General features: G+C 39.6%; 1 protein-coding gene across 7 annotated transcripts; it reads left to right on the top strand.

The window, feature by feature from the left end:
* On the top strand, positions 1-26,820 carry LOC118562083 (retinoic acid receptor RXR-beta-A). 7 transcript variants are annotated; one of them, XM_036134381.1, is made up of 14 exons: positions 1-169; positions 2,201-2,285; positions 7,837-7,985; positions 11,014-11,246; positions 12,345-12,498; positions 12,594-12,773; positions 15,476-15,496; positions 17,284-17,444; positions 17,580-17,709; positions 20,050-20,182; positions 22,693-22,728; positions 25,441-25,532; positions 25,654-25,759; positions 25,851-26,820. In XM_036134381.1, exons 3-14 carry the CDS (start codon positions 7,970-7,972, stop codon positions 25,996-25,998), a joined length of 1,410 nt encoding a protein of 469 aa, XP_035990274.1. In that variant the 5' UTR covers positions 1-169; positions 2,201-2,285; positions 7,837-7,969; the 3' UTR covers positions 25,999-26,820. The 7 variants fall into 7 exon arrangements, with proteins under 7 accessions (XP_035990274.1, XP_035990275.1, XP_035990276.1 ...); XM_036134382.1 differs by lacking the exon at positions 2,201-2,285; XM_036134383.1 differs by lacking the exons at positions 1-169; positions 2,201-2,285 and adding an exon at positions 6,767-6,785.
* The last annotated feature ends 850 nt before the right edge of the window (positions 26,821-27,670 follow it).

Here is a 27,670-nt window from a genome sequence, read left to right as displayed (position 1 = left end):
GGTTGAAGAAGGAGAGGGAGAAGGATGCAGGATCAGAGGAGGCGAAAAGCAGAGCAAGTGAAAGATGGAGAAGTAGGACAAGTGCGGCCATACGTCGAGAGCGATGCAGCTAATATCCGAGCCAGAACGGAGGGAGGATGGAGCGGAGGAGAGGATGTCGGTCGCACATGTAAGGATGAATGATCGGTGGTTGAGAGGGACTTTATGGCGGGCTTTTTTCCAGAAATTCTTGATCCAGATTTTAGGTCCCAAAGGGTCTTAATACCTGGCACTACAAACCTCCTTTTCTTTAGGTAATGCATCTTTTTTGTCACTTTTAAACAGGACAACGGGCCGTATTGGTACATGTAGACAAGTGTGAGGCAGAAAAGTTTAGGATTTCAGGCCTTTTTAATTCCAACATTTTCAGGACTAGTTTGTGGGGGCGGGGGGGTTGTCAGGAAAATGGAGCAAAGTGATCTTTTATGTAAAATGTTCAAAATATAAAACTAATCCTTTTCGTTAATGCATGTGTTGAGGATGAGCTTTGCTGGAAAGCATTTAAGGCATGTAAAAAACTTTTCACCATTAGGCCTTATGGACTTATTCATTGGGAAAAGTAAACTCAAATGATTACAACTTACCATGACTATGCAAAAACATGCCATATCCACAAACTGCGGGGCTTAAGAAAACTTTTACCACATTTCAATTGTATTTTATTTCTAACTAGTTGGAAGATTTTCTGTCTCCACTGTTTAACTGCAAACTTTATTCTGAACACAGGCTTAAAAAGTTTTAGGGAACAAGCTCCCTGAATTGCTGCCATCCTTTGTGACCATGCTACTCTGCACCTCAATGGTGGGCACACAGCACATGGGGTTCGGATGAATAGGCCAGGCCTCACCAAAGACCGCATCGTTTGGATAAAGACGGAGTCCCACAGAAAGAGAGAACGCCTAACAGAGCGAATCAGATCAAGAGAAAATGTTTCGTTCGGCAAATCAGATTAGAGCGAGTCCGGGCTTTACTTTTTAATGCTCAAGCACCCCGTTACTCCACCCTAAGTGGCTCTAACTTGGGGAAATTTACTACCCCTGTTGATTATATGCTTGATAATCAGGTGCACAACTGCTGAGCTGAGTTATCATCTCGGGCTTTTGTCCCCTTTGATCCGTGTGACCGTTGGGGGACCCACTCCTTCTTTTGTACAAGGTCACAGCGCTGGCTCCTTTAGGATGGGCCTGCCCCCGGGTGGTGACCCCTCCGTTTATCATGGTGTCACCGGCACAGAATGCAAGCATGAGTTAGCGCTTTTTCCCTTTCTTTTTTCTTAGGCTTATTCTTTTTTTTTTAGCTCTTTCTCTTTTTTTCATCCACATGCACTGACCTGAAGGCTGCAGACAAACGCTGCTTTGAACCTTTTTTTTTTTCCCAGCAACAGGGGTAACTGATATTTTGGATCCTCTCAGAGGCTTTGGTGGCTCGAAAACTTTAATCAGTAAATAAAGCTCCGCATCGACTGCCACACAACCAGGCGATGCACCTGCCTCTTCAAGAATGCGAGTCCACTAATGACCAAAAAGGAGACATGGAGGTCTGGAGTTGATTGTCCAAACGCAATTCTTGCGTCTGCCTTTGTGAAACCAGGAGTTGTGGATGGACATCACGCCCCTGACCTCTGAACATCAGCGAGGGACGGACCACCATGGATGGGATCAAGCTCAGTGGCTCTGTGGGTGGAAGAGCGAGACACAGAAAGGCAAACAGTGAGAGAGCTATTGAACGAGGCAGAGTGTGAGTTTATGTAAATCTAAAGCCTTCAAGACACATCTGCAGGACAGCTTAACGGTTTTCTCAATAAGACTGAAGCAATTTTAGGATTTGCTCTGTGTCTAAAACCTTTTCATTAACTTTTTTTTATTATTATTCAGTTTTGACAGAATGCAGCACATTGGGAAGACAAAGATGTTAAGAAAAGTACTTTTTTTCTCCTGGCAACAACTACAGGAAGTGAGGAGGAAGTCACCTGATTTGCCTAAACACAAGGCAACATAAATAACACTTTTTGATATATGCCAAACTTATAAACTTCCTAAATAAAAAGTTTCTTGAATGCTTTCCATTCATCATGCCGGAACATGTGCTGAAGCTTGCATCATTTGGGAGTAGAAATTAACTCATTAATTGTCTACTAACTTTAATTGTTTCCTTCATACAGGTGCAAGGTCTGATTGGTTCTACAAGCTTCCCTCTGCAGATCAGGAGCGTCCCCATTTTGGAAACAAGGTTAAAGCCTATCTAAGGTGCAGATGAAAAGCTAAATAGTCGAGTTTGTCCTGTTCACACTTCAACACCAAAGTCTAAAGCAGGCCCTGCTAAATTTGCTCTGGAAAGGGTAAAGTGACAGAAAAGGAGCATGAATGAGGATTGGGGGTCTGTGGGTGTGTGCTCGGCCTCTCTGTGTTTGCCCCTGTGAATTTGCTCCTGTGTGTGTTTTCCTGTGTTTGACAAAGTTGGGGCGAGGGGGGGGGGGGGACCTGGAGAAAGAAAAAGGGGAAAATAAGAGCAAGCGAAGGATTTGAATGTGGTGCAGAAAGAATGGGGGGGGGAGGCAGGTTTTTGGAGGGAAAAAGGAGGACCAGGAACCTTGAAGTTTGTGTGGCCAGATTGTGTGCTGCTTCACAGCACGGGGAGCGTAAATTGGTGAGATTTATAGATTGAAGCTGCAGGAAGCATCATTGCAGTCTGGGAAATATGTATAGAGAAAGAGAAAGCGCGAGAGAGGGACAGAGCGGGAGAGTTAGAGGGCGCGAGGGAGATCAAGAGCGAGGCTGCATTAATATGCTAATGTCCTGAGTGAATGCACAACAGGCCCACTGACCAGGCTAATCACTAGTGGACACACACTGGGGCTAATCCCCAACGCAGCACTGACACACACACATGCGCGAGGAGAACATGCACATGTTTAGATAGTGACATCTTTAGCATTAATTAGTGTCCAGCACAGCTTGAAATGTGTGAAATGATCAGGTTTGGATTTCAGTTTCTGAAATGATTAGAGACTTGATGAGCGGGAGGATTTCAAGATGATTTAAAAAAGGTACAACCGATCGCTTCCATCGGTCTAATGACAAATGACAATATTTTAAGGTTTCATGTGATGCAGATTAAGTGCAAATTAAAACACAAAACAGAGAAAAAGATCAAAAAGGTTGCAAAGTTCAGACATTGAAAGACTGTTTTAGTAATTTGGCCATTTAACAAAGTAACGTTTTAATCTGGCATACATGCAAACACATCAACATCACCTGTTCAAATCTAGAAAACAAGAGTGTACAACTGATATGATTACCAAAAATGTCTGTGTATAAAGTGCTATGACACATTAAGATAAAATTATCTTTAGTCCTTGAATTTGAACTCTTGTTGCTTTTATTTGCCTTACCATCTTATTTCATGTGATGTGTTTAAATCTGATACGTTGGTACATTTGTTTACATGTTTTCTGAATAAAAGGAATAAAAAAAATATGTCAGGATCTGTTCTGGGTTTTTGCTGTCTATGTGAACTAAAAAAAATCACAAACTGCTCAAGTCTTTAATGACATTATGGGCAAAGCAATCCAAAAATGGCAAATCATTACAAGCATATTGTTTTTTATTCACATTTTTTTTGTCTGAGGTTAAAGTTGGTGAGATGAATATTTAAGGTAAATTTAACTTAACATTCCACAAAGACTAATCATTGAGTTTACTTATGTGATATAAACATATAGTAAAATATTCTGGGGAAGAGAGTAAATTATTTTTAGTATTTTCATAGAATTTTACCCACAATTCTTTTTGTTCCCAGAGTAAGGTTTTTGTGTTAAACTTCCCAGTGGTTTCCTACATTTTTTGTTTAAGAAATTGGAGGATACAGGTAATTCTGTTTTAAAGCCAGAATGACTGTAATTTGACTGAATAAAATAAAACTCTGTTTCATAATCTGTCTTTAAGGTTTTAACAACCCCAAAAGCAATGTCTAATTTATGTAATTGTAATACCGCATCTATCCGCTTGGGGGTGATGAAGTATTTTCGTCAACAAAAAGTGGAGCTTCTGCCAAAAACTTAAGAACAAAACATAGAAAAAAACTTGAGTTGTATTATTAGACACTTGTTAACTGTTAAGGAACTGAAAACAAGACAAACATTATCGTTTATAAAATATATATGCGACAATAATGACTGCTTCAAATAAGCATTTGTTATTTGGGAGAGATTTAATTATTTTTAGGGGCAAAAAATTAAAAAATATGACATGGAAATCTGATCAAGTGGTTTTCATTTTCATCAAAAAATTTAGACATGTATATAAAATGCTGAGTAAATTTGAATGAATTCATAAATCTGTAATGCATATTTGGGTCATGTTTTAGAACAATTTTAGAAATGTTTAGTTTCCCATGATATAACTCAGAAGTTCACTCTTTTGTTGGATGCTATTCTCTATACAATGAAATTACAATGAACTAATGTAAGTATTTGTATGTAAAACATTTCATTATTACATCATTATCACAGGCAAGTTCTGCAGGAAAATAAGACATTTTAGGGTATAATTTGTCTCCATTGAGATTTAAAAACATCCAGTGCAAAATTTGTTCCAAAGAGAACTGCTATGCTTGTAAAAACAAAAAATATGATTTAAAATCAGAAAGCGAAAACATCAAACATATAGAAAAAAGGCTGATGCTTTAATCTGGACCAAAAATTTTATATTAATGATAATAATCATCATCATCTTTATATCTCACTGCAAAATACATTCCAATGAAATCTGCTCAGTTTTGTTATGGTTTCGTAATACTGACAAAGACTCCCTTATAGGGAACAGTGGGCTGCTACTATGCAGTGCCAGTGACAGCAGTCTGGAGCTAAGGGTCTTGCTCAGGGACCTAAAGTGGCAGTCTGTGGGAATTGAACCCAGTAACTTCCGACCACTCCCCCTAAATATATAAGCTAACATAGAAGTGTACCTGACAGGTGTTTTATTTGGTCCCATAATCTCAACTAATAACACAATTACCTGAAGAGTCATTTGTGGTAAATGCAGCTATTATAGTGTTGTTATCGCAGCTGCTTATCAGAGGTAGGTAGTAACTAGTTACATTTACTCAGTTACATTTACTTGGGTAACTCTTTAAGGAAAATGTACTTTTAGGAGTAGTATTACTATACTGTATTTTTTCCTTTTACTTGAGTAATATTACTCAAATGTCGAAACTCTTACTTGAGTAAAATGTCTGGCTACTCTACCTACTGTGAGTAACTTCATGAATAAAGAACATACTAATTTTAACCAGAAATGCACCAGAGACAAAAACCTAGAGTTTATGATAAAGTGAGACTTCTTGTTTGTACATGAGCTTTGTTGGTTTAATGTTATTTTCCATCTGCTGAGCTCATTGAGCCATTTGGTGGTCAAATGAACATTCAGTAATCAGTAGAATTGTCGTTGAAAGTTCTTAGCAATGTTCTAATATAATGTACATTCATTAACTGCTGTAAGTATTGTAAGTTTAATGTTGAAAAGAAGTTTTAGAAAAGTGTTTCTTTTGTCTTTAGTGTATCTATTGTCTTTAGAATACTAGAATTTGCACATAACTTTACATTACAGTATTTTTTTAATATTAAATCATCAGCTGATTTAGTTACTCTGTACTTGAGTAGCTTTCTAACTGAATACTTTTTTACTCTTACTTGAGTAACTTCTTGGCTGACAACTTTTTTACTTGAGTAAAACCATGCTGAAGTAGTGCTATTCTTACTTGAGTACAGTTTTTGGCTACTCAACCCACCTCTGCTGCTTAACCAGAAAAGTTAAAAACAATAAACTTTCTTAACTGGTCGCGTATGAAAAATATTCTGCAAAACAGTGTTTGTGTCATTTATGAGCTTTTCTTGTTTCAACTCTTTGATATATAATTTAATTAGATGTTCAATTCAATTCAATTTTATTTACATAGCGCCAAATCATGAAACATGTCATCTCAAGGCACTTTACAAAGTCAAGTTTAATCAGATTATACAGTTTGGTCAAAAATGTCCTATATAAGGAAACCAGTTGATTGCATCAAAGTCCCGACAAGCAGCATTCACTCCTGGGGAACCGTAGAGCTACAGGGAGAGTCGTCTGCATTGTCCATGGCTTTGCAGCAATCCCTCATACTGAGCAAGCATGAAGCGACAGTGGGAAGAAAAACTCCCCATTAACGGGAAAGAAATCCTCCGGCAGAACCGGGCTCAGTATGAACGGTCATCTGCCTCGACCGACTGGGCAGAGACAGACCAGGTGTACCTACTATGAAGATAAGAGAGAACAGAAAGTTAAAGCAGAAATGACAACACTTAGAGCATAATTGAAGAACAGTAGAACTCTATAGAGTGAGAAAGTTAGATCCTGATATCCTCCAGTAGCCTAAGCCTATAGCAGTAAAACTATAAAGGTAGCTCAGAGTAAATAACATGAGCCACTCTAGTTATAAGTTTTGTCAAAATGTTGTTTTGGATCAGTTTAGTTTTTCTATTTGATTCTGGAAAAACTAAAATCCACAGGATGGAGTAAATCAGGTCCAATATGTGTTTGTTTCAGCAGTGATTGAACAAACTTAGTGTGTTATTGCATCCACTGGCTTAAGCAGCATGCAGAACCCACCGATGTCCGACAATAACCTTTGGAGCTCCTGAAATGCAAAGCTGAACTTGTCTTGACCTCCTAACCCCCTTGACTGGATGTGTCTCCCTCTGTCAGAGACATGTGAGCCGCATCATGACCGCACAGCCCCTCGCAGAAACCACGCCGCTCTGCTGCACGGATTTGTTCGGGGCCGATGTGCAACTGTACAGGAGCTCTATGCCAAATCCTCCGCCATCATCATGTTTTCATCCGCGCAGGGGGAGGAAGGGAGGGAGGGCTGACTGCGAGGCAAAGTGGTGGTGGTGGGGGGGAGACAGACACACACACACGGGGCCTAGTCGCCACATCTTTTCATGCGAGGAAGCTGCGTCGTTAAACCGTCAGTAATCCGTTTTTATTTGTTGTAAAATGTCGGTTTTGTTAATCCAGATATCGTATATGTGACAGAATGAGACTAAGAGCGGTCAGCCCGGAATAATCTGGTTTGTTCTCGCCTGTCCAGTTCTCCTCTGATCCACTTTAGCTAGCTGGCTAGCTTGCTGGGGGGTAGGTGGCTAAACACGGCTAGCTTACCTTGCCAACTTAAACCAGACACTTAATTTATGTTTTTTAAACGTGACAAGAAATGGCAACTTTGTTTAAACCGTGTACCGAGTGCTGCGCGTACGGGTTTGACATTAAAACCCGACTGAAACAACTTTTGCTTCTGGGAGAGTCAGGCGTTGGAAGTTTTCTTGCTAGCGTTAGCGTTAGCTCCGCTAGTTTACGAGCTGCAGCGGCTAGCGTTAGCCGTCTGAGAGCAGCGGCGGTTTGTTGCCATCTGTCAGGGATCGTAACTCTGCTGCCGTGGGAGGTTTTAATCACTGCGATAAACGCGCTGTGATTTATGTGAATAACATGTTGTTAGTTTGATTTTTAAACGGTCATAACCCTGTTTTTTATATCCGGACGAGACGTTCTTGGCATCAGCTGAGCAGCTGGCTGCTTTTCAAATCTAACTAACGTTACTAAAAAATATAATACTTCTATTCGCGTCTATTTCTTCTGATAGCAGTAGATAAAGTCTTCGCAGTCTTTTAAACAACTGTCTTGACTATCTGTCACTGAAGTGTCACCCTCAGCCACACGCATTAATTTTTTCCCCTTCTCTTCCCTGTGTTTGGAATTTCAGACCCGTTTTTGGTTTCCCGAACCAGCTCCGGCCCGGGCCTCAGTCCGCGGTCTCGAGTTTGATAGCTGGCTGTTAAAGACGACAGCACACCGGCTTAACGCTGCCAGGCGGCCCCTGTGCCCCAGCCACCAAGATGGGAGACAGCAGAGGTGAGCAAAACGGCAAAGATCTGTTTTATTTCGACTGTTTTTTATCTACAATATACCATATTTGTATTGAGATGTTAAACAATGTTTATACTTACATTTGTGATTCAAGAAACTGTGTTTCTCCTAAAGGGAGATTACTGTGCAACAGTTGCAATGCAAAGTGGGAAAGTAAAACACAGATAACATAAAATCAAATAAGTAACTAAAATCAACTAATTGCAGTTAATAGATAAGTATGTACAATATACAACCATCTACATGTGCCATTTAGCAGCTTGAATTAAGATACAGTCAAATAAATCAGAAGGTAAAAATAGTGAAATTGGATAAAGTGACATTTCGGCATCAGGACGCAGCATCTCCACTAACCACCTGAAGGCCTGAGGTTGATTCATTAAACTAAGTCATCATCTTAAAAATAGCAAAGTGAGTTGTTTGCTATTTTTGTTTCATGTTTCAATTTCAGTAATAAAAAAACAGCAAATTATCTGATTCGTCACATTATTTTATTCCCTAAATTCATGTAAGGTACTGATGAACATATACACTTTTTGTGTGCCATGGTGCAAGGATACTTTATTAATACTCGTAGCTAGATTTGTTTTGCAGTGGTTGAATCATTCACACATTTATACAAAAAGCTTAATGAAACCAGAACCATCCAATTAAATGTAACAGAGCCCAAAGTGCTCTTCACCAATCAAATCAAAGCAGGGCACAAAAATATATTTTTCCGAACACAATGGGTAAAAACCATAAAACCAACTAATCTAGACTTAATTTAATGTACAAAAATGAATTATTCACATTATAATAGTTGTGTTGGGAACAAAATAAGAGCATGTTCTTTGCGCGATCGCTGACTTGGTCATTTTTTTTATGTAGCATCCAGACACATCTTAAATATTTAAAGTACTAGACAAATGTGCATGTGGACAGACTTTCTCATCCCAAATATGGGAGGCATATTCACTACATTACAGTGATTTGAAGTATATTAGAATAAAAAGCATTAAGCTATAATCGAGCTCAAGCAGCAGCCAGACAGCCCCGAGTGAATTTCATAAACATTGTAGAAAGAAACAGTATATTTTCATTGAGTTTCTTTTAAAAGGTTGCTGATGTCACTCAAGAAGCTGTCGGTTTGCTGTAATTCACTACAAATATCACTAGAGGAGTTTCTGTGACTTTCTGACGGTGCCATTGTCACGGTTATTTGGACACGTGGTGGTTACGCCGTACTTGCCAGTGTAGGGGGATGGTTAGGGCTCTCCTATCAGTCTGATAGTTTCACAACCGGCTGGGGGGGAACTCTTCTCTCTCAGAGCTGTGTTACCAAACCATGACACCAAAAAAAAAGTGCGGTCCACCAGAATTGACAAAGACTCCTGGATAGGTGTCGAAACGTTTTCAGAAAGGACTGAGCGAAAGTCCGCTCGCCTCCGATTTAAGCCTGTTTGCTGTTGCGATGACCCGGATAACTTAGAAGTTGCACAATGATGAAATTGATTCACTAAAAAAAACGTAAATAAAGGGTCGTTATGGTTCGGTCAATATCGAAATGGCAGAGTTTCCTCAAGCATTTATTATTCTTATTTCTTTTTAGGGGAGATTTTTAAGCAAAGTTATGGATTGAAATCTAATTCAAGTGTTTATTAGTGTTAATGCATCTGAACACTGAATCTTTGTTGGTAAACTAGGAGTAAAAATCATAAAATATTCCAGTATAACAGCTAGTTTACAAGATTAATTTCCCTTTGTGAGAAACAACTTTTGACGTAGCAATAAAAGTCAGTGTTTGATTGGTTTTATAAGGACTGGTGTTGTCAGCTGATCTTTATTATCGGAAGAAAAATAAACAGATCAGGTGAAAAATAGCATTTAGCCTAAAGCAGCAGTGGCGATGCAGTCCAGACCGCGACCGGTGATGGTGTCGGGTTTTTGAAGCTATCAAAGCAAACACGACTGCTAATTTATCACAGGCAAGTCTGTCACAGTATTTGTTTCAGTAAAACTGACCTAAAACATTAAAAAAAAAATAATAATTAAAAAAATCTCCCGTAGACATATTACAGACTTCCAAAATGGTAGCGTAAATTAGGCAAGGCAAATTCATCTGTGTAGCACATTTCAGTACAAGGACAGCACAAAGTGCTTTACATGATTAAAACAAAGGAAAGTAAAAACAGATGGAATCAAATGTAGAAAAATAAAACAAATGGAAACTAAAAGCAAATATTAATGATTTGAAAAACAGTTACAGACATAAACTTATTATTTTTCAGTTAACAGTTTATCTAGAACAGTTGAAGGCAATTCTAAACAAATGTGTTTTTTATCTTGATTTAAAGGAACTTAGGCTTTCAGCACTTTTACAGTTTTCTGGAAGTTTGCTCCAGGTAAGTGGAGCATAGGAACTAAATGCTGCTTCTTATTTTACTTTAACAACACAAAAGATCACGACATCCAAATTCAACCTGGTCTGTGGTTATTTAACATAAAATGCATTTAATCTTCATTAGTGGCATTAAAATACAATGTTAAACATAAATTGTTGTTTCTCAGTCTAAACCCACTGGTCACCAAGTGATAATAGTTTTCCATCTGCTGTTACCTGTTTTGTTTGATGTCTAATTAAAGTATATTTATTTAATAACTACCTAAAAACCTGGTTTCGTCCTGTCTGCATGGTCCTAAATGCTGCTTTGAAGTTTTTATCTAAAACAGGACAACTTGGAAATGTCAGTGAATCCTCTGAAAGATGACTTCTTTAATCCAAATTAACTGAAATAAATGTTTCACATTTCAGAGCTTCAGTTTATAATGTTTTGGGGGATCATTTTTTTCACATAAAACTGTTAAACTTTTTCCACAAAGAATATATTTGCCAACAATGTGTTTCCACACTCAGGATGTTTTGCCTAACAGATTACTCAAACCTGCAGCTGCAAACATGTTATCGTCGGCTTTTTACGTCACTCAGAGAATTAAACCTCCTCTGACGTCCTCTCTGGTCGTCTCTCGTCAGATTCTCGCAGTCCAGACAGTTCGTCTATGTCTTCCCCTCCATCGGGCCAACGCTCGCCCCCGCTGGTTCCGTCAGCGGCGTCCATGACTTCGCTGGCGCCCATCACCACCAGCGGGGTCAACAGCCCCATCAGCAGCATCGGCTCGCCCTTCTCTGTTATTAGCTCGTCACTGGACTCCCCCTGCCTGCCCGGCACACCGTCGGTGGGATACGGCCCAATCAGCAGCCCCCAGGTAAGCAAGGCTGGCGTGGCAGGATGCCTAGACGTTATCCTGGAAGGATTACAAATGATAATAGTTTAACTTTTTTTGTTTAAGACTAAAATCCAAAATATGTTAAAGTAAGTGTTTTGATTATTCTGTCATATTTCTGCCTTTGGCGTTTGCTTTTTTTCAGTATTGATTTCACATCCACTATTAAAGTCTATTAAAGACTGGAGCCGGACATTTCAGCCTTTTGCTGATTTTTGTTGTTTTAGTTCGATCAAGTGTAGGTCTGAACGATTTTGGAAAATAATCTAATTGCGATTTTTTTTTTTCTTAATATTGCGATTTAATGCAATTTATTTTTCCAGTTTAATTTATCATGTCTTTTTAAACATATACAAACAACAAATCATTTTGTTTCCTCGCCGTGCGGATTAGTTGCTAAAAGACTCGCAGCATCTAAACTCAGAGCAGAAATTATTGCGTTCTGCCTACAATATATTTCAACCAAAATTGCAATTTTGACTTTTCTCTACATTAACCACAAGCAACAAAAATGGCGTCTAGATAAAGATGTTTGTAAACAAGGACTATTTAAAACTAAAGAACTTTTAATGTTTCTATTAATCAGAATATTATTCAAGAGAACAGCTTTTAATTGATTTGGACATCAATCCTTGTTGAACATAAAGTGCAACCAACAAGCAAGTCTATGTATTAAACTGATTGACCTGTACTTAATGCTATGTATGATTATATAAACACTAAAACAAGTAATACAATTAGATTTTCTCACTTCCGCAACTGTCTTCCCTTCCATGTGGAGGCAAACACACTTTAAACATTTTACCAACACCTAATGGACGTGTCTATTTCCCTAATTGTTACATAGCCAAAAATTGCAGACTCTGCGATTTGGAAATTGCGTTTTTTTTAAATTGCGATTATATTGAAAATGCGATTAATTGTTCAGCCCTAATCAAGTGTCACAATCTGCATTCGCTTACGGTTATGGGACGGAAACAAGTTGGTACCAAATGTCAAAGTCGGGGTTTTAAATGGGGGTGTGGGTTGATGAAGGGTTGATCCCGCTCAGCAAACCCCATCTTTGTGTCGTTCTCTCAGATCAACTCGACAGTGACCATGTCAGGGCTCCATGCGGTGAGCAGCTCCGACGATGTGAAACCTCCTCTTGGCTTGAAGCAGCTGTCGTCCCACAGCCCGGGGCCCATGCTTTCCCAGAAACGCCTCTGCTCCATCTGTGGAGACAGATCCTCTGGTCCGCAAACCTCTTTGATTCGGCAGTCTCGACCAAACTTGCATCAAAGCAGTCCTCTGACTTTTGCTGTCTTTTCACCCTTTTTTGCTTGTCAGGTAAGCACTACGGCGTCTACAGCTGCGAGGGCTGCAAAGGCTTCTTCAAGAGAACCGTGCGGAAAGACCTGACCTACACCTGTCGGGACAATAAAGACTGCACGGTGGATAAGAGACAGAGGAACCGCTGCCAGTACTGCCGCTATCAGAAATGCCTGGCCATGGGCATGAAGAGGGAAGGTGAGAGAGCTTCAAAAAGACGCACTCTTTCATTTATTTCAAAGATAAATGTTCTGTTTTAAAGGTAAAAAAAAAAACAGAACAGGTTTCAAAGAGATAAAAATGTCCCTTTTAAACCCAGTGGGGTCGGGAGGTTCTGTCAGATCCTCTTCAAGTGTTTTGGTTTATTTTTCTATAGCTTACAGTAAAAAAAGGGAGAGAACCTTTTAAGGTCATCAGCTTTTATTATAGGCAGCAATTTATTTTATTTATTTTGTCCTTGAATCATTTTACTGTGAATCAAAATCAAAAGTGTTTTGCGTCTAATGTAGACAAAGATTTTTAAATAAAGAACAAAGTAAGTATCCTTTGGGGAAGAGAGAATCAGGAAGCTGTTGTCTGGTTCGTTTTTGGAGCATCAAGCGTTATTCCTCATTTTATTGAAACATCCGATCATTTCTACAAAAGAGAAGAGCAAAACCTGCCCCAGACGGGCTTTTTAAAGAAGTATAGCACATCCCCATTCTGCTTAGATTGTTCTATATAAAACTCAGACTGTTAACTGTTGGGTTACCTGAGTTAACCAGGTGTGCGTTCCGGTAAATATAGATGATTTGTTAATGAGAATATTAAAATGTCCAGATGTGGAGCAGACTAAATGATTTTCTCCACATGAACTGGAGTCTCATCGCAGCAGATCAACCTGCATCCTTTTTTTTAAACCAGGTTATCGCTTAGAGTTCAAGAAGTAATCGGGTTGTTTTGGTGTTTCTCATATTCTGGTTTTATTTTAGGGAGAATTTCACAGCAGGCTCAGTTTCAAAATGAAGTATAGTTTTATTAAAGCTACATGAATGTTAAACAGGAGCGGTCTCTTTTAGTTAGGCACATATAAAGCAGCTGGTCTTCTGTGCATTTCTCATTAGATATGTGACCTTGTCTGATGCATATCTAATTTTGCATATCTAATGTCTAAAAACATACTTTTTGCAATAGTATTGGTTAATGTTGCAGCAACAACATGACAGCATAGTTTAAAAAAAAATGCTGTTTCTGGTTGCTGTTTTGTTTTAGCACTGAAACAGCATAGTGGTATTCTCTACCACCTTACTGCCTCTATACCATCTCAAACATTTTACGCTGCATTATTTAATTATTGCTGCGTTATTAAACAACAGGTGTCACCAGATTTATCACTAGTCCAAAGAACCTTAGCTAACACTTATTACCGTCCAGCCTGTTTTACGCTGGATGCGTATTATGATAACAATACATTAGTGATGCGTTGTGCAGCCATAAACACTAGTATTGCATCAATATTTAAAGTGTATATTATTTTTTTTATTTTCATCAGAGCAGGTAAATCTGTAGTAAAGCTATTTCCAGGAATAATATTTCAGGCAGTAATTGTTTATCATTCAGACATATTTTATCTGCATATGTGTTAAAACCAGACTAATTTGATCTGAAATACAACAGAAGTGTTTCGTAACAGTTACCATTAAATAAAAGTTGTCATTAGAACCGATAAAGGTGTTTTAAGGCCGATATGATTATTCTGACATCAGTCTAACCGGTACCGATATGTGCTGCTGATTTATTTGGGGGGCCGATATTTTTTATTTTTTTTTTTCGAGATTTACTCGATAAAAAGGACAATTTTAACAAATGTTACACGTCTCAAAACTTTCGTAAAAAACAGCTAATATTAACTATCGGGTACGCTGAAAAAACATGCGTCACAACTCTTATGGCAGCGATTTTCTCGCACTAAATGAACGCATCCCAGCGAGAAAAGAGCTTATTTAGTTCGTAGGAGGAGAAAAAAAACTGACATCACCGCTGCAGTGTGAGGACATTATTTTATGTAAAGTTAGATGCTGTACGCGTAGCGATTGCTACGGAAGAAACATGTCCAGCAGTGGCAGCTCACCAGCTGGAGACCAGACGTGTGTTTTTAGAGAAGCAGACAGACGCCACTGTTTCCTCCTGCTCACAGTGAGACAGAGACACTTTCAAAGGCCAGATCAGCCAAATTAGACAGTTAAAACTTCATCAAAAGTTGAAAACGTACCTTTGTTGTTGTTAGCATCCGATCTTACAACATTACCATCCGCTCTCTGCCAGGGACGGAGTGGCAACGTATGCGCTTCACGTGATCTCAAGGCACGGCTGCTGAATACGCCGAAGAGTCGGCCGGTCGATATATCAGTCGACCTCTAGTTGTCATTTTTAGATTATAACTCTCTCAATGTTTTATCATGTCACATTTGGATTTATTGAACGACTATAGCCTGTCGCAGCATGTTTTCTTGCTTTAATTGTCCCTAAAGTCCAACATCTGAGTCGTTATTGAACAGCCGGGTGTAATCTGGGGTCACTGTGTGGAAAAAAAAAAAAACATGAGCTGGTCTGTCGCTACAGAGCCGCTGGGAATTCTCCCAGATTACATCTGTTGCATAATCTCTTAATTTGAAGTACTTTGCATATTCATTGCTAAACTGGATTTATGCACTGACCTGCCGTACAGAAGTGGTTGATATTGTGTGTCTGAAAGTGGGAGGGTGACGTGTTTACAGTAGGGGATGGAAAGAACGAGGAAAGAGTTGTAGAGAGGGATGTGGGGGTGGATAAGTCTTGTAAACACTAACCCCTTGCCCTCTCTCTTCCTCTTTTTTTTGTTTCCTCTCGTTCTCTCTCTCTCCCCCTCCCTCCTTCTGTAGTGGCCAAGATGAACAACAGATGTAAGGAGAAGAGGGAGGGAGGGATGGGGGGGGGGTGTGGCTGTCTGTATGAGCGATCTCACCATAGAGACAGATTTGCTGCCACTTAAGGAGCTCGTTTTAAATCGTTTTATTTTCCATAATTTAATGCCAGGCCTGAGAGGCAGACCAGAGCGAGCCTTCAATGACTTCCACAGGTGTTTTCACCCTTTGTGGATTTGCACTTAGACAAATATTCACACTTCCTGAGTCGTCCCCATTCTTTTTAAAAAAAAAGGCTATTTTACGCCCATCTGATTGCTGCACAGTTAGGACATAGCTGCATTTGTTAAGAGGCTTAATGAGACTTTGATGCTTGTGGGGCTGGAAGTATAGATGCTTCATTTCCTGCACATGTTTTTATTTGACTCTCATTTATGGCACGGCATTTAATTTTCTTTCTCCATCTCACAAGCCGATCAGTGTAGATGGTTGATAAAGCGGAGTAAAGGGAGTCTAATTACACTGTTGCCAACAGCAACCTAAATCATATTGTGTTTTTTTTTCTCCTAACGGTGTTTAAACCTGTGATTTTACAGTAAATGATTATCAAAAATCCAGATGCAGCTTTAATTTGCTACTTTTACACATATAACATTTAAATAGGACTAATAGTTATATAAAATAATAAATAAAACCTTGTTTTAAAAACTGTTTCAGGCACATTTATGTTTTTTATGACGACATAAATCAGTTTTTGCTCTGAGACCAACATGCAGATGCAACGTCTAAAATTAAACGTATAGGTAGCAGCAGGTGTAACAAAGCCGGGGCGGTGGTGTGTCTGCAGGGCAAGAAGATTAATTTTCATGCGTGTCTTTCCATCTGTAGCGGTAAAATAAGTTTGAGTCAGGAAACTCCCTCAAAATGTCGCCGGTCAGATTTACATCAGGATCTGGAAAATAAGCCTTGATCAGAGATTTCAGCTCAATAGCTAAATTAAAAACAAAGCCTATAAAAAATTCTCCACATCCCGACTTCTGATGCCAACACAGATGTTTGTTTTTCAGAAGAATTAAATATCTGGATTATTTTAATGGTCAAAAGTCCTTGAAAAAAAGCTGGGATCCGCCGGTGTAAACAGTTCTGACTGGTTTCTATGAACATGTTTATAGAATAACAATAATTAACAAATAATCAAATTACATTCCAGACTCATGTGAGGTAGACTGATAATGCTTAAGTTGTTTAGCTGTAATGTATTGTGCTGAGCGGCTTAATTGGATGGAGGGGGTGGTAATTTAGTTTGTGGAGAAATTTCTTGATTGCAAATAGAAACTCGTGTTCAGGAATTACATTTCCTCGGGCTGTTTTAATAATTTCCTACTTTGCAACCATATAATTTATGAATTCAGTGTTTTAGTTGTCTCAGCGGCATCTGTACTTGTTATTAAGGGCGGTGTGAATTAAAACCTAAAGTACATAAAAGTATAAACATTTCTTTTAACTACAAACTGAACAGAAATGTGTTTTTATATTTTTCTTTTACATATTTTCATGCCGTTTTACATTTCTCTGCTTCTCCTTCTGTTCACAAACCTTTTCTGACGCTGATCTTCTTTCCTGGCCTCGCTGTCACACATTTTTACCTTTTTTAATCTCACTTTTCTCTTTATCTTTCATCTTTGCCCTTTTATTTTACTCCTTTCATACATTTTTTTTTACCTGATCTACTCGACCATCATCACACCTTCTCCTTTCCCTGCTCCGTTCTCCAACGTCGTTTATCCTGCGCTCGTCCTTTCCCGCTCTGATCCCTGGTTCTGCAGCTGTCCAAGAGGAGCGGCAGAGGAACAAGGAGCGCGAAGGCGAGGTGGAGTCCACCAGCGCGGTGAACGAGGAGATGCCGGTGGAGAAGATCTTAGAGGCTGAGATGGCTGTAGAGCAGAAGACGGAGCTTCATGCGGATGGAAGTTCAGGCGGCAGCTCTGTGAGTAACGACCATGTTCCAAACCTGAATCTGAAGTTGGAATATTACAAACGTGTTCTGGTGCTGCAGGTTGAATTAAATCTTTTTAATCGACTGTCCCTGTGAGTAATAAACCTCCATTTCTGTGCCTTTCAGCCCAATGATCCTGTCACCAACATCTGTCAGGCAGCAGACAAGCAGCTCTTCACTCTGGTGGAGTGGGCAAAGAGGATCCCTCACTTCTCAGAGCTCCCTCTGGATGATCAGGTCATCTTGCTCCGTGCAGGTTAGTCTCCGGCTTTATTAGCCACAACTACCGCTAGTCAAGTTTATTTATATAGCACGTTTCATTAACAAGCGCTGTACACGAACAAAAAAACAGTAGAGGGAAATATTAAAAGAAAAACATTACAATAAAGGAACAATCTAAGTAAATCCTTGACTAGACTTCTTTCACTGGAACAAGAATCTCACTGGAAATTCTTACTATAAATAGAAACAATTAATAACAAGCATCATTAATAGTTTCTATTCATAATAAGATATTAAATAAGTAGCAGGGCCGGGATAAAAAAATAAAATAAAATCTATTTTCCAATTATGAATCAATTCTCATTAATTTCTAAAGATCGAGTCACATAACCAAAGATCGATTTAAAAAAAAAAAAAAAAAAAATCCATTCTGACCTTAAATGTGAGCCGGCACACACAAAACTCAGTTTTCACGACTGCGTACGCGATGTTGCACTATAAACTGCTCGGCTTCAAGAAGTCTTCACATTGAACCTTTTCGTATTTGACACTGAGCTTGATGCACTGAGCTGCTCCAGGCAGCCGGTCGGCCTCACAGTCCTTCTCTCTGTGTGAGCACTGGTAGATGTGCTGTGGTAGCCTGCTGGAAAAGAAACGGCTCTACATGCTCAACCCGCTAGCTAATTAAACATTTAACTATCCCTTCTCCCGCTTCGTCCCGTTGGCAAAAAGTGTGGGAATTGTAAGAATTTGTCACAAGAAATGTAGGAAACGGGTACGCTTGGCTGTGAAGGTAAAAGGTCAGCTGAGAGTCCGTGCGGCTCACAGTATGTGGGAGCTGTGATATTGTGTTTTTTATCAGTAAAGCACACCGGGAACCGACTTTAGTTTGGTAACCGCGTTAGTCTATTAGTTCTTCCTCTGCTCTGAGATCTCAGCACAGCAAAAACAAAACAAAGCGCCAAGCTCCACCTAGTGGTCGGAGGCATGGCTCGACATGCATCACAGGAGCCTTCACTCTCCAGTCTGGGAGGAGAATTTTTAATGTGATATGTTTAATGTTGCACCAGGTTAGTGTCCAAGTTTATTTTTCATTTTGGTTTAATAAAGTGTTTTGAATTTGATTGAATAGAAATAGCAGCTGTCGATATCTCTGGTGTCTCTGTTTTCTACCCTGGATCTGTTTGGGTTTTATTTATGAAACTAATTCTCAACACTCGGGGAGAGGCTTTGGTCCTTAGAGCCGCCATTAGCTACCATTGCTTTATTCATTTACTGTTGAATGCTAATATAATACTAGTATCGATATGTTGCATAACTACACAGTCATGTAATTCAGTTAACAGACAAAAAATGTTGTTTTAATACCGGCAATCAAATGTGAGATTGGATATAAAAAAAATCTATTCTAAGAATGGAATTAAATCCATTCTTGAAATCTGAATCAATATTCAGCCCTACTAAGTAAATCTTTGGGGGTTTTTGATCTAGAGGAGTTTTGTCCAACTATAGCTGCATAACTTGATATTACCTGCATTTTATCATATGTAGTGTAAGTTTCTGTCTTTCACATTCTTAAACTGTAACAAATGGGTCAGATGATGTTTTAATGTTCCTTCCTGACGATCATTGTTCTTGTGTCATATAAAAGAGCGTAAATCCTGCAAATCCACTACAAAATCACCTCTGATAAACTAAATAATAATCTTTCAAACCAGTTTTAACTTGTTAATTGTATGAAACTGGTTTTACTTTAAAACCTTTCAAAGTGACGCCATTATTTTGCGCTCTGAAGTACGGATGAAATCTCCTCTGGGTGTTCAGATGATCTCCCTGCTGGGAGGCAGCCTGCTGTCACAGTTCTTGTGTGTAAAACCCGTTTCTAACAATCAGCTGTCTGTGTTTACAACAAACTGTTGCAAAAGGTAAATAGCAGCCTGCATTCCTGAAGGCCAGAGCAAACTGTATCAAAGCTCAGTTCTGAGTCTGTGATTGGGAGGCCGGACATTTCACAGTTTGAAACGATGCTCAGAAAGACGAAGAACTGGTTTGTGCATCAGCGTTTTGTCTAAGCCAGAACGGCTTCGTTGGGAAAGAGGTTTTCAGGGTTTCTTTTGGTTTTATATAATCTGTTGTGACACATTTGGTTCCAGTTAGATTTAAAGTGTTGCATAACTGCATAAAATGGTGCTGTGTCTAACCTTAAATAGGTCAGAGGTTTTGATCCATAGATTTGAGCCTTTATAATATGGCTTTAACATCAGCCTCTAATGTCAGACGTTTTTAGTAATTATCTTAATTATTCTAGTAACAGAATTGAACAGACTCTTGGAGTATTTAAGATTGAGATGCTGAGACACCAACTGTCCTACAGGCTGGAACGAGCTCCTGATCGCCTCCTTCTCCCATCGCTCCATCTCGGTGAAGGACGGCATCCTGCTGGCCACCGGCCTCCATGTCCACAGGAACAGCGCCCACAGCGCCGGCGTTGGAGCCATCTTTGACAGGTAATTGAAGTGAGCATGCGCAGAAGAAAAGGTTTTCCTCGGGATTCGGCAGAGTCATTCACGAAAGATGCTGTTAATCGGAGGGATCTGACGTGTTAAGGATATTTTCAGAAGCTTTTGCTACTTTATCAGAGATCAGAGCTTAAAATGATCTGCTTCTGCAGACTATGATCTCATACTAAGAGAAAATGTACAATCCCTGCTTAATTTTACCTTTTTAATTTAACGATCATTTGTCTCAATGGTTTTTTTATGCTTTTACTTAGTATTGGATGCTTATTAAGGTTATTAATTATTGACTGGGCTACGTATTTAGGATAGTATCTTCTCATCTTTGGTTGGCTGCAACTGCTGTGTTCTGCATTGGCTGAAAGATTCTGCTTTTTTATTTTTTTGTTCTGGCTGTCAGACTTTAGTGCATGCGAGGCAAAGGGGGGGGGGGGTGATTAATGCTTACCCATGAACATGCATGCACACCCACCCTGAGTTAGCGGCATAGCACCCACTGTCGTATTTAATAATGCAACAATAATGGCTGGAGAAGGGAAAAATACTAACAAAGGAATATTTCATAGCAATTTTCTTAAGATGATTTAATTTCCGTGTTAAGAGTGCATCCCATTATTGTGAATATTCTAGAGCATGTTTGTTTTTAAAATTTTTTCAGTTTTTGGTATTTTATCTTAATTTTGAAGATATTTCTATTGTGACAAAACCTATATATAGTAGCTGGTTTAATGACCTCACGCAAGGTTTGGACGATTACCCTAATAAATAAAGTTTAGGTTAAGTGAAGCTGTCCCATATAAGGCATTAGGAAGTAATTATATATATATTATCTGCTGCTTTATATATTATTTAATTTTTGTATTTGATTGCTATCTTCTTTGATCAAAATGTGTTGCTGCAGATCTCAGAACGTCCTAAAAAAATCAAGTCTCGTCACAACGTGTTAATTCACTGTCAATTACACTAACTATTTTTGTTATAAATGCTTAATTTTGCTCACTGCAAATCGCTCATTTTCTGCTGATAATTGCCTCAAAACTCTGATCCTTTGCTGCAGCAGGATTATTTTCAGCTTGACGTCATCCTCTGTTTAAAAGGAGTCATTAAAAATTACATAAACACACGATTTGTTTTGTTTTTATATGACTTTACTTTGTGTAGGTCTTAAAGCGCTCCCTGCTATTCTACGTCGTTTCAGAAAGTTAAATGCATCAGTCCTAAACTAAGGCTGATTTTTGTCAAAAAAGAAAAGAGCCATTGGCCCTTTTCATGTTTAAGAATCCAGAGGAACGGTGTCGTCCACAGAAGGACGAAGTCGTTTTTTAATGTCCTGGTTTTTGTTTCACTGGGTTCCCCGCCTCCAGTCCTCAGCAGCATCTGTAGTCGAACCTTTAGATCAGGGGTGTCAAACATACGGCCCGTGGGCCGGATCCGGCCCGCCGAACAATTTAGTCCGGCCCTGTGGCTAAATGCATTATCATTATAAAAAAAAAAAATCTTTTTCTTTTTTTTTTTTTTTTATTTATTTTTTTTTCCCCAGTGTCCTGTCTGGCAATGTGGCAATACGATGCCACAAAGAGCTCATCAGATTTGACTTTCACAAGTGGACAAGATAAAAGGAAGAGAATGATAAAACAATTATTGAAAAAAACGTGTACCTCGTATAATTGAAAATATGCAGTTCCAATATTGTCCGCGCTGTGTTTTAATTAGCAGATTAAGCTTCAGGTGTGGAAAAATTCAAATCATTTCTTAATTTTTATCTGTTTGATGTATTTTGTCATGCAGGACAGTGTTTTTAAGTTCCAGAAAATGTGAATAAATGTTTTTCAACATTGTACAATCACTGTGATCAGTTCTTGTGCATAATGCACAAGTAAATGTTTAACTGAGTAAAAGTATTGTTGAAATTGCACATACTTTTCTTAAAAACGCTGAGGTTATTCATAATATATTGTGTAAAAGTGAAATTAACTTAATATAAAAATCAACAACAAGTCCACATTTATTAGTTCTATTTAATCTTGCAATGAGTTAACTCGTGTGGCCCTCTTGAGATCAGATTAAGCTGAATGCGGCCCCTCAACCAAAATGAGTTTGACACCCCTGCTTTAGATGCATCCCTGCTCCACCGCAGCTGGTGGTCGGGGTCTGCAGTGAGTCCTGCAGAAAAGTAGGCTTTGAGTGGGAGACCCCTGGTGTAGTGGCATTTTATAGTTCAGCTGTAACCATCTTGAGGCTTTTTGCACGCTGAGGTGATGCTCAGTAAAGCAAGTCGATCATCAGTCGGGTCTCTTGGTTCTCTCAGGTCTGCCTCAGACTAAACTCGGCTCTAAAGGCGAAAACGCTGCGTGAACAAAGCCCCGCGTTGTGTCATTTGGACGTTCTGGCGTCCTCTCTCTGGATTCTTTGAGCAGACGTTCATAACGGCTTATTTCTATGCACACTAATGAGCATCTGTGTAATGACATTGTAATAACACATTGTGATTGAATACACAGGGCGAACAATGCTGAGGTTGGGGCCCTATTTGACAGGTAACTACGCCACAACACAAACACTTCTCTTGAACCCCCCCCCTCCTCTTTGACTTGATGTGAAAATAAGCAGAACAGCTGAGTCTTCGTAGCTTTTTTCCCCGATTCCTCGGTGCAAAATAAAAATCTGAACAGAAACCACGGCATACGGCTCAGCCTTGGCATGGTTTGTCTGACGCCATCTTTTTATTTATTTATTTTGTGCCTTTGATTCGGTTTAATCTCCCAGAGGAATCTTCTGCTCATCGCTTTTAACTACAAACATTTTTGAGACAAAAAACGGAAAGAAAATCGGTTCTTTACGCTGTTTCTTCCAAACCATTAGTGCTGTCAGAAGATCTGTGCTTGTTTGGACAGATATTACACCCGTCTCCAGGTCTTCTGCTTACATTACTTTACCGTAGAGGTTTATATAAATTGTTCTGGCCAGCATCAGTAAACACCAGCTGTGATCGGAAACACAATCTGCTCTTTTCTTCTTTTATATCTACTAACCTTTAAACCAGATAAGTCTACACAGGAAAAAAAAACTCATTTGGAGTTTTACTGGTTATTGCAGTTAGTTAGGTGTTGCCTGTGAAAAAAACATTAAAATCAGATCCATTTGTAGATAAGCACACTTTAATTTGCATGTTTTGCTGAATCCTTCCTGGTGGTTTTATCTTTAATACAGGTGATACTTTTCTGTGAGACACTGTTAATGAATTCTTACACATTTCCCACAAAGCATGCTAACTTCTTTATTTAAACATCCTGATTAATGAGGCAGAGGAGGATCTCACTGAAACATTTCAGCGATTGTTGTTTTTTCTTTTGCTTTCTGTCTTTTCTAAACAGTTTTGTTAATTTGGGTATCAGAATAAAAAGATGGCAGCTTAAAGTGGACAAATTCCTGAATTAGCTTTTGTTATATTTATGTTTCCTAGATGAAATATACACATGAGAAAAACAGATTAAATCAGATTAGACATGGAGAGGTCGGATATGCTAAAGGTTTATTTTAACCTTTCAAACTTTGCAAAACTTTTAACTAAATTTTATTCAACTGTAGCAAAATAAGAACAGTACATTTCCTAATGAGTACATTTTTAAAATATATTTAACTCCTAAAGGTGAATAATGGGGAAATATTTGACTGGGTTAACAGGTTTTCTTTCTAAGAACCAGTAACTAATTTTAGCCACACAGGCTGCGAAGCTCTGAGACTAACAAACACATTAAGTTCAAGTCAGACTGTAAGAAAATCACTTTTCTGCCTTTTGTTGTTGAATGAAGTCATTTGGAGTTAAAGCAGTTAAAACTGTGAATTAATGTAAATTAATCTTTGTTTTGGCTGTAATAGTTTAGAAAAATGAGCTGTTAAAACATTGCTGACCATGTCTGGCTTTATGAAGATGCCTAAATTACAAAATAATCCTATCATAATAAAAAATGGAAGCAAGTCTTCTCTCTCAGCACTTTAACATACCACAGTTGTTCTAACTCCCGGGACATTTTAAAGCATTTGAATTAAATCCTCTGTTAATATATTTATATTCTGTATAGCTGCAGTAAAGCACAGAGGAACCTGGTTGGTGAAAATGATGATATCCTTAATAATAAAACTGCAGTTAGGTGAATTGTTTTGGGTCAACTGTAGCTGTCAGCTGAAATACAAAGTCCAAAATACTGCAGACTTTAAACTACCGCTGCACCTATTCAGCTGTGATAAAGGTATAAAAACAACTAAATTTCAAATCTGTAGCCACTTTAAGATTGGTCCTGTTAAAAATACTGATCTGTGTGAAATTAGAACTGCTGTTGAACGTTTTATTGAGAAATCAATCCAAGGAAAAACAGTCAGTAATGCACATCCATCCTTATTTCTTTTCTCTTTTTTAAATTTTTGCATTATAGACGAGACAGGAAAAAGAACCCGCCATAAAAACCTGCATATAACCTCTCATATTCCCCTCCTCCTTCCCTGGTCTTGCATCTTGTTACACCGCGGGTCAGATTGTGCAACTATTCAAATTCAGTTGTCAATATATTATGGAAGAGGTTTCCAGATCTTATTGAACCGGGTCGGTTTGTTTGTTTACCAGAACCGTATTCGCTCCAGGTGGGACGGCCTTATCATTTCCTCCAGCAACAATTTAACAGACGGGGGGGGGGGGTTTCTTCATTACTGTAATAAAAGCATAAAATAAAATTTGTTCTTGACGTTTCTGAAGTGGTGATCAACTGATCAGAGGTTCCAAGCACAATCAAAGGTTGATCCCTGAAAAAAAAATGTGACTTTAAGACTTGAAAAATCTAAATCTTACTGTATTTAAATGTATTTTTCTTATTGTTTCCTCATCGGTTGCGTTCAGTTTTAACATTCAGCATCTTTTAACACCAACCTTTCCACATTTCCATGTACATCCGTGTTGAACCAGAGCAGCTCTCAGTCAGCCAACAGGTCTGCCGCCCTGGTTATAAACGTCCCGGTTTCCTTATGCAGAACCAGCAGTTCAGCCATGCCATAGCAGCACTGAGAAGCAATTATGAATGAGCCATGTGAGCCCACGTAGTCTGTTTTTCTTTCTTTAAGTCATTTCCTCTGTCCCGCCTTTTTTTTTTTTTTAATGCGCCACTTTTTTTCTTTCACTCTCTCTGTTGCTGCTGCTTTACTCTTAATGAATGCCACCATTGTCGTACCGTCCTACTGCATTTCTCTTCTCTCTTCAGGGTTCTAACTGAGCTTGTAAGCAAAATGAGAGACATGCAAATGGACAAGACAGAGCTGGGCTGCCTTCGGGCTATCATTCTCTTTAACCCAGGTACAGACTGCCGCTCCTTTAACCGCATTCGGCACATTCACAGAGAAGTTCTGGCTGTGTTTTCATGTAAAATGGGTTCGTTCCCTCCGCTGATGGCTTGTTTGTCCTTTCTTGCTGAAAGATGCCAAGGGTTTGTCCAACCCCAGTGAGGTGGAGCTCCTCAGAGAGCGGGTTTATGCATCTCTTGAAGCGTACTGCAAACAGAAATACCCCGATCAGCAGGGCAGGTAAAGCTTCTACACGAGCAGAACGTTCGTTTTGCTTCGTCACGCTTCTGCCGCCGCCCGTCGTAACCCGCCTCTCCTTTTTCCCCCGCAGGTTCGCCAAGCTCCTCCTGCGACTCCCAGCACTGCGCTCCATCGGTCTGAAGTGCCTGGAGCATCTGTTCTTCTTCAAGCTGATCGGCGACACGCCCATCGACACCTTTCTGATGGAGATGCTGGAGGCGCCTCACCAGCTGACCTAAGGGAGCCGCGTTCAGACCCGGTCCGGATCCGACGCACAGCAGGGTTATGGCCGCGGCCCCCAGTGTCTGGTCACTGGCTCCTCCTGTTGGGCCTCGCTTAACTGCAGCACCTGCTGGTTTTAATGTGCCAGCGTTCACACCCACACACACACACACACACACGTTTCCTGTCACCACGCTCACTATATCCACCCATGCACATGCAGATCACTGAAACTGGATACACGAACTGAAAAGATATAACAAATCCACAGAAAAAGGCTTGAAGCTAATAGTTGCTAACGCTCACCCACGCATGGATTTTCACTATTGTTTCCCGTGATCACTTTTCCTCTGCTGGGGTGTCGACTCTAGGAACCGTGACACCCAGACAGCAAAACGTCTTAATTTAAGTCAGACGCCAGTTTTCACATCTTCATGTTCTCAGTGGGACTTTTGCTTCTGCACAACCGGTGTTTTTCCCCCTCTTTTCTTTTCACTTTGGTTACTTACAGCTACTGCCAGCTGCACCTCTGTTCTGTTCTACTCAGAACGAGCTGCTTAGTTTGTTTGTTTTTCACCATTTGAGCTGAAAAAAATCAGGTGCTTAGCATTTGAATCAACTGTCCAGCGTCTAAACTAAATCATGCAAAGACATCATCAGAGCAAATTTATTCAATCGGGTAAACATAGAAATATTATTTTTTTTTCTTTGTATTCACGCAGAAACTTGTTAAGAGTTTCTATTTTTGAAGTACTGTACTCATGAAATGAGCGCTTTTTTAAGGCATTGAAATCCAGGAAAAGGGGGCCGGGAGTGCTTTGTTTAAAAAAGAAAACGAAGCCCCCCCACCCGCCCCCACCCTGATGCGCACAGCGGGCTTTGTAAGAAAGGAAGAATGACTTGAATAATTTTTTTTTTCTTTTGATTTTTAAGTTTAGATTTTTTTTCTCCAGTTCGGCATTTTAAAGACGCTTGAAGCTTACAGGAAGTAAAGCTTCTTGCAATGAAAATAAAAGTATTTGTTTCTTTTTTTATCTTCCGTTTCCCCGCCCCCTCCCCTCCCTCCCTCCCCCTCTTCTCTCGTGGTCATTAATGCACTTTTGTGAGTTGTAACTGTGTAAATGTTCCTGTTCCCTAAAAATGACCACCCCCCCTTCCCAGACACCTAAGAGGAACTTGAAGGTACTAAGTGTAGGTTTTTTTTCCTCATTATTGCAAACCTAACTTGTTGAACTTGGCGAGCGATTGTGGAGTTTTGGTGCAGATTTGGGCCGGGCCGGGTCTTAAACCATGGCTGGAAAACCGTGACGAGGGTCTGCCCCCTAACGAGCAGCACGGCTTTTATCCAAGAGGCCATGAAAGAGGAAATAGTTTTCAGAAATCGTGTGTATAATCGGGACGGCTTGTTTCTGAGCGTCGCTGAGGAAACAAACGTGTCGGACTTTTGAAGCGTCCTGGGACCGTACGCTGAGGGTGTCGGAGCTAAAAGACGTGGCTCGGCTCCACTTTGTTCTGTTTTAGAAACAAGGTGCTGAGCGCTCGTTAGCTGCGCTTCGTAAAGACGCAGCAGAGGAGTCGGAGGCTGGAAACTGAAACGATGCCACGGAGGGAAAAGTGTAGACGGTATCGACTGGTGTTAACATTTAGCAGAACCTCGGACCGCTGGCTGTGAACGTGGATCGATAGACG

This window comes from Fundulus heteroclitus, unplaced genomic scaffold (assembly GCF_011125445.2).
Source record: "Fundulus heteroclitus isolate FHET01 unplaced genomic scaffold, MU-UCD_Fhet_4.1 scaffold_80, whole genome shotgun sequence".
In the NCBI taxonomy this organism is placed as follows: Eukaryota; Metazoa; Chordata; class Actinopteri; order Cyprinodontiformes; family Fundulidae; genus Fundulus; species Fundulus heteroclitus.
This window is presented reverse-complemented; position numbering and strand designations above follow the sequence as displayed.

Bases quoted from the DNA above. Each gene is read 5' to 3' on its own strand.
- LOC118562083 (XM_036134382.1), top strand. The intron at 11,247-12,344 runs GTAAGCAAGGCT...TCGTTCTCTCAG, and splicing joins GCCCAATCAGCAGCCCCCAG to ATCAACTCGACAGTGACCAT. The intron at 20,183-22,692 runs GTAATTGAAGTG...TTGAATACACAG, and splicing joins GTTGGAGCCATCTTTGACAG to GGCGAACAATGCTGAGGTTG.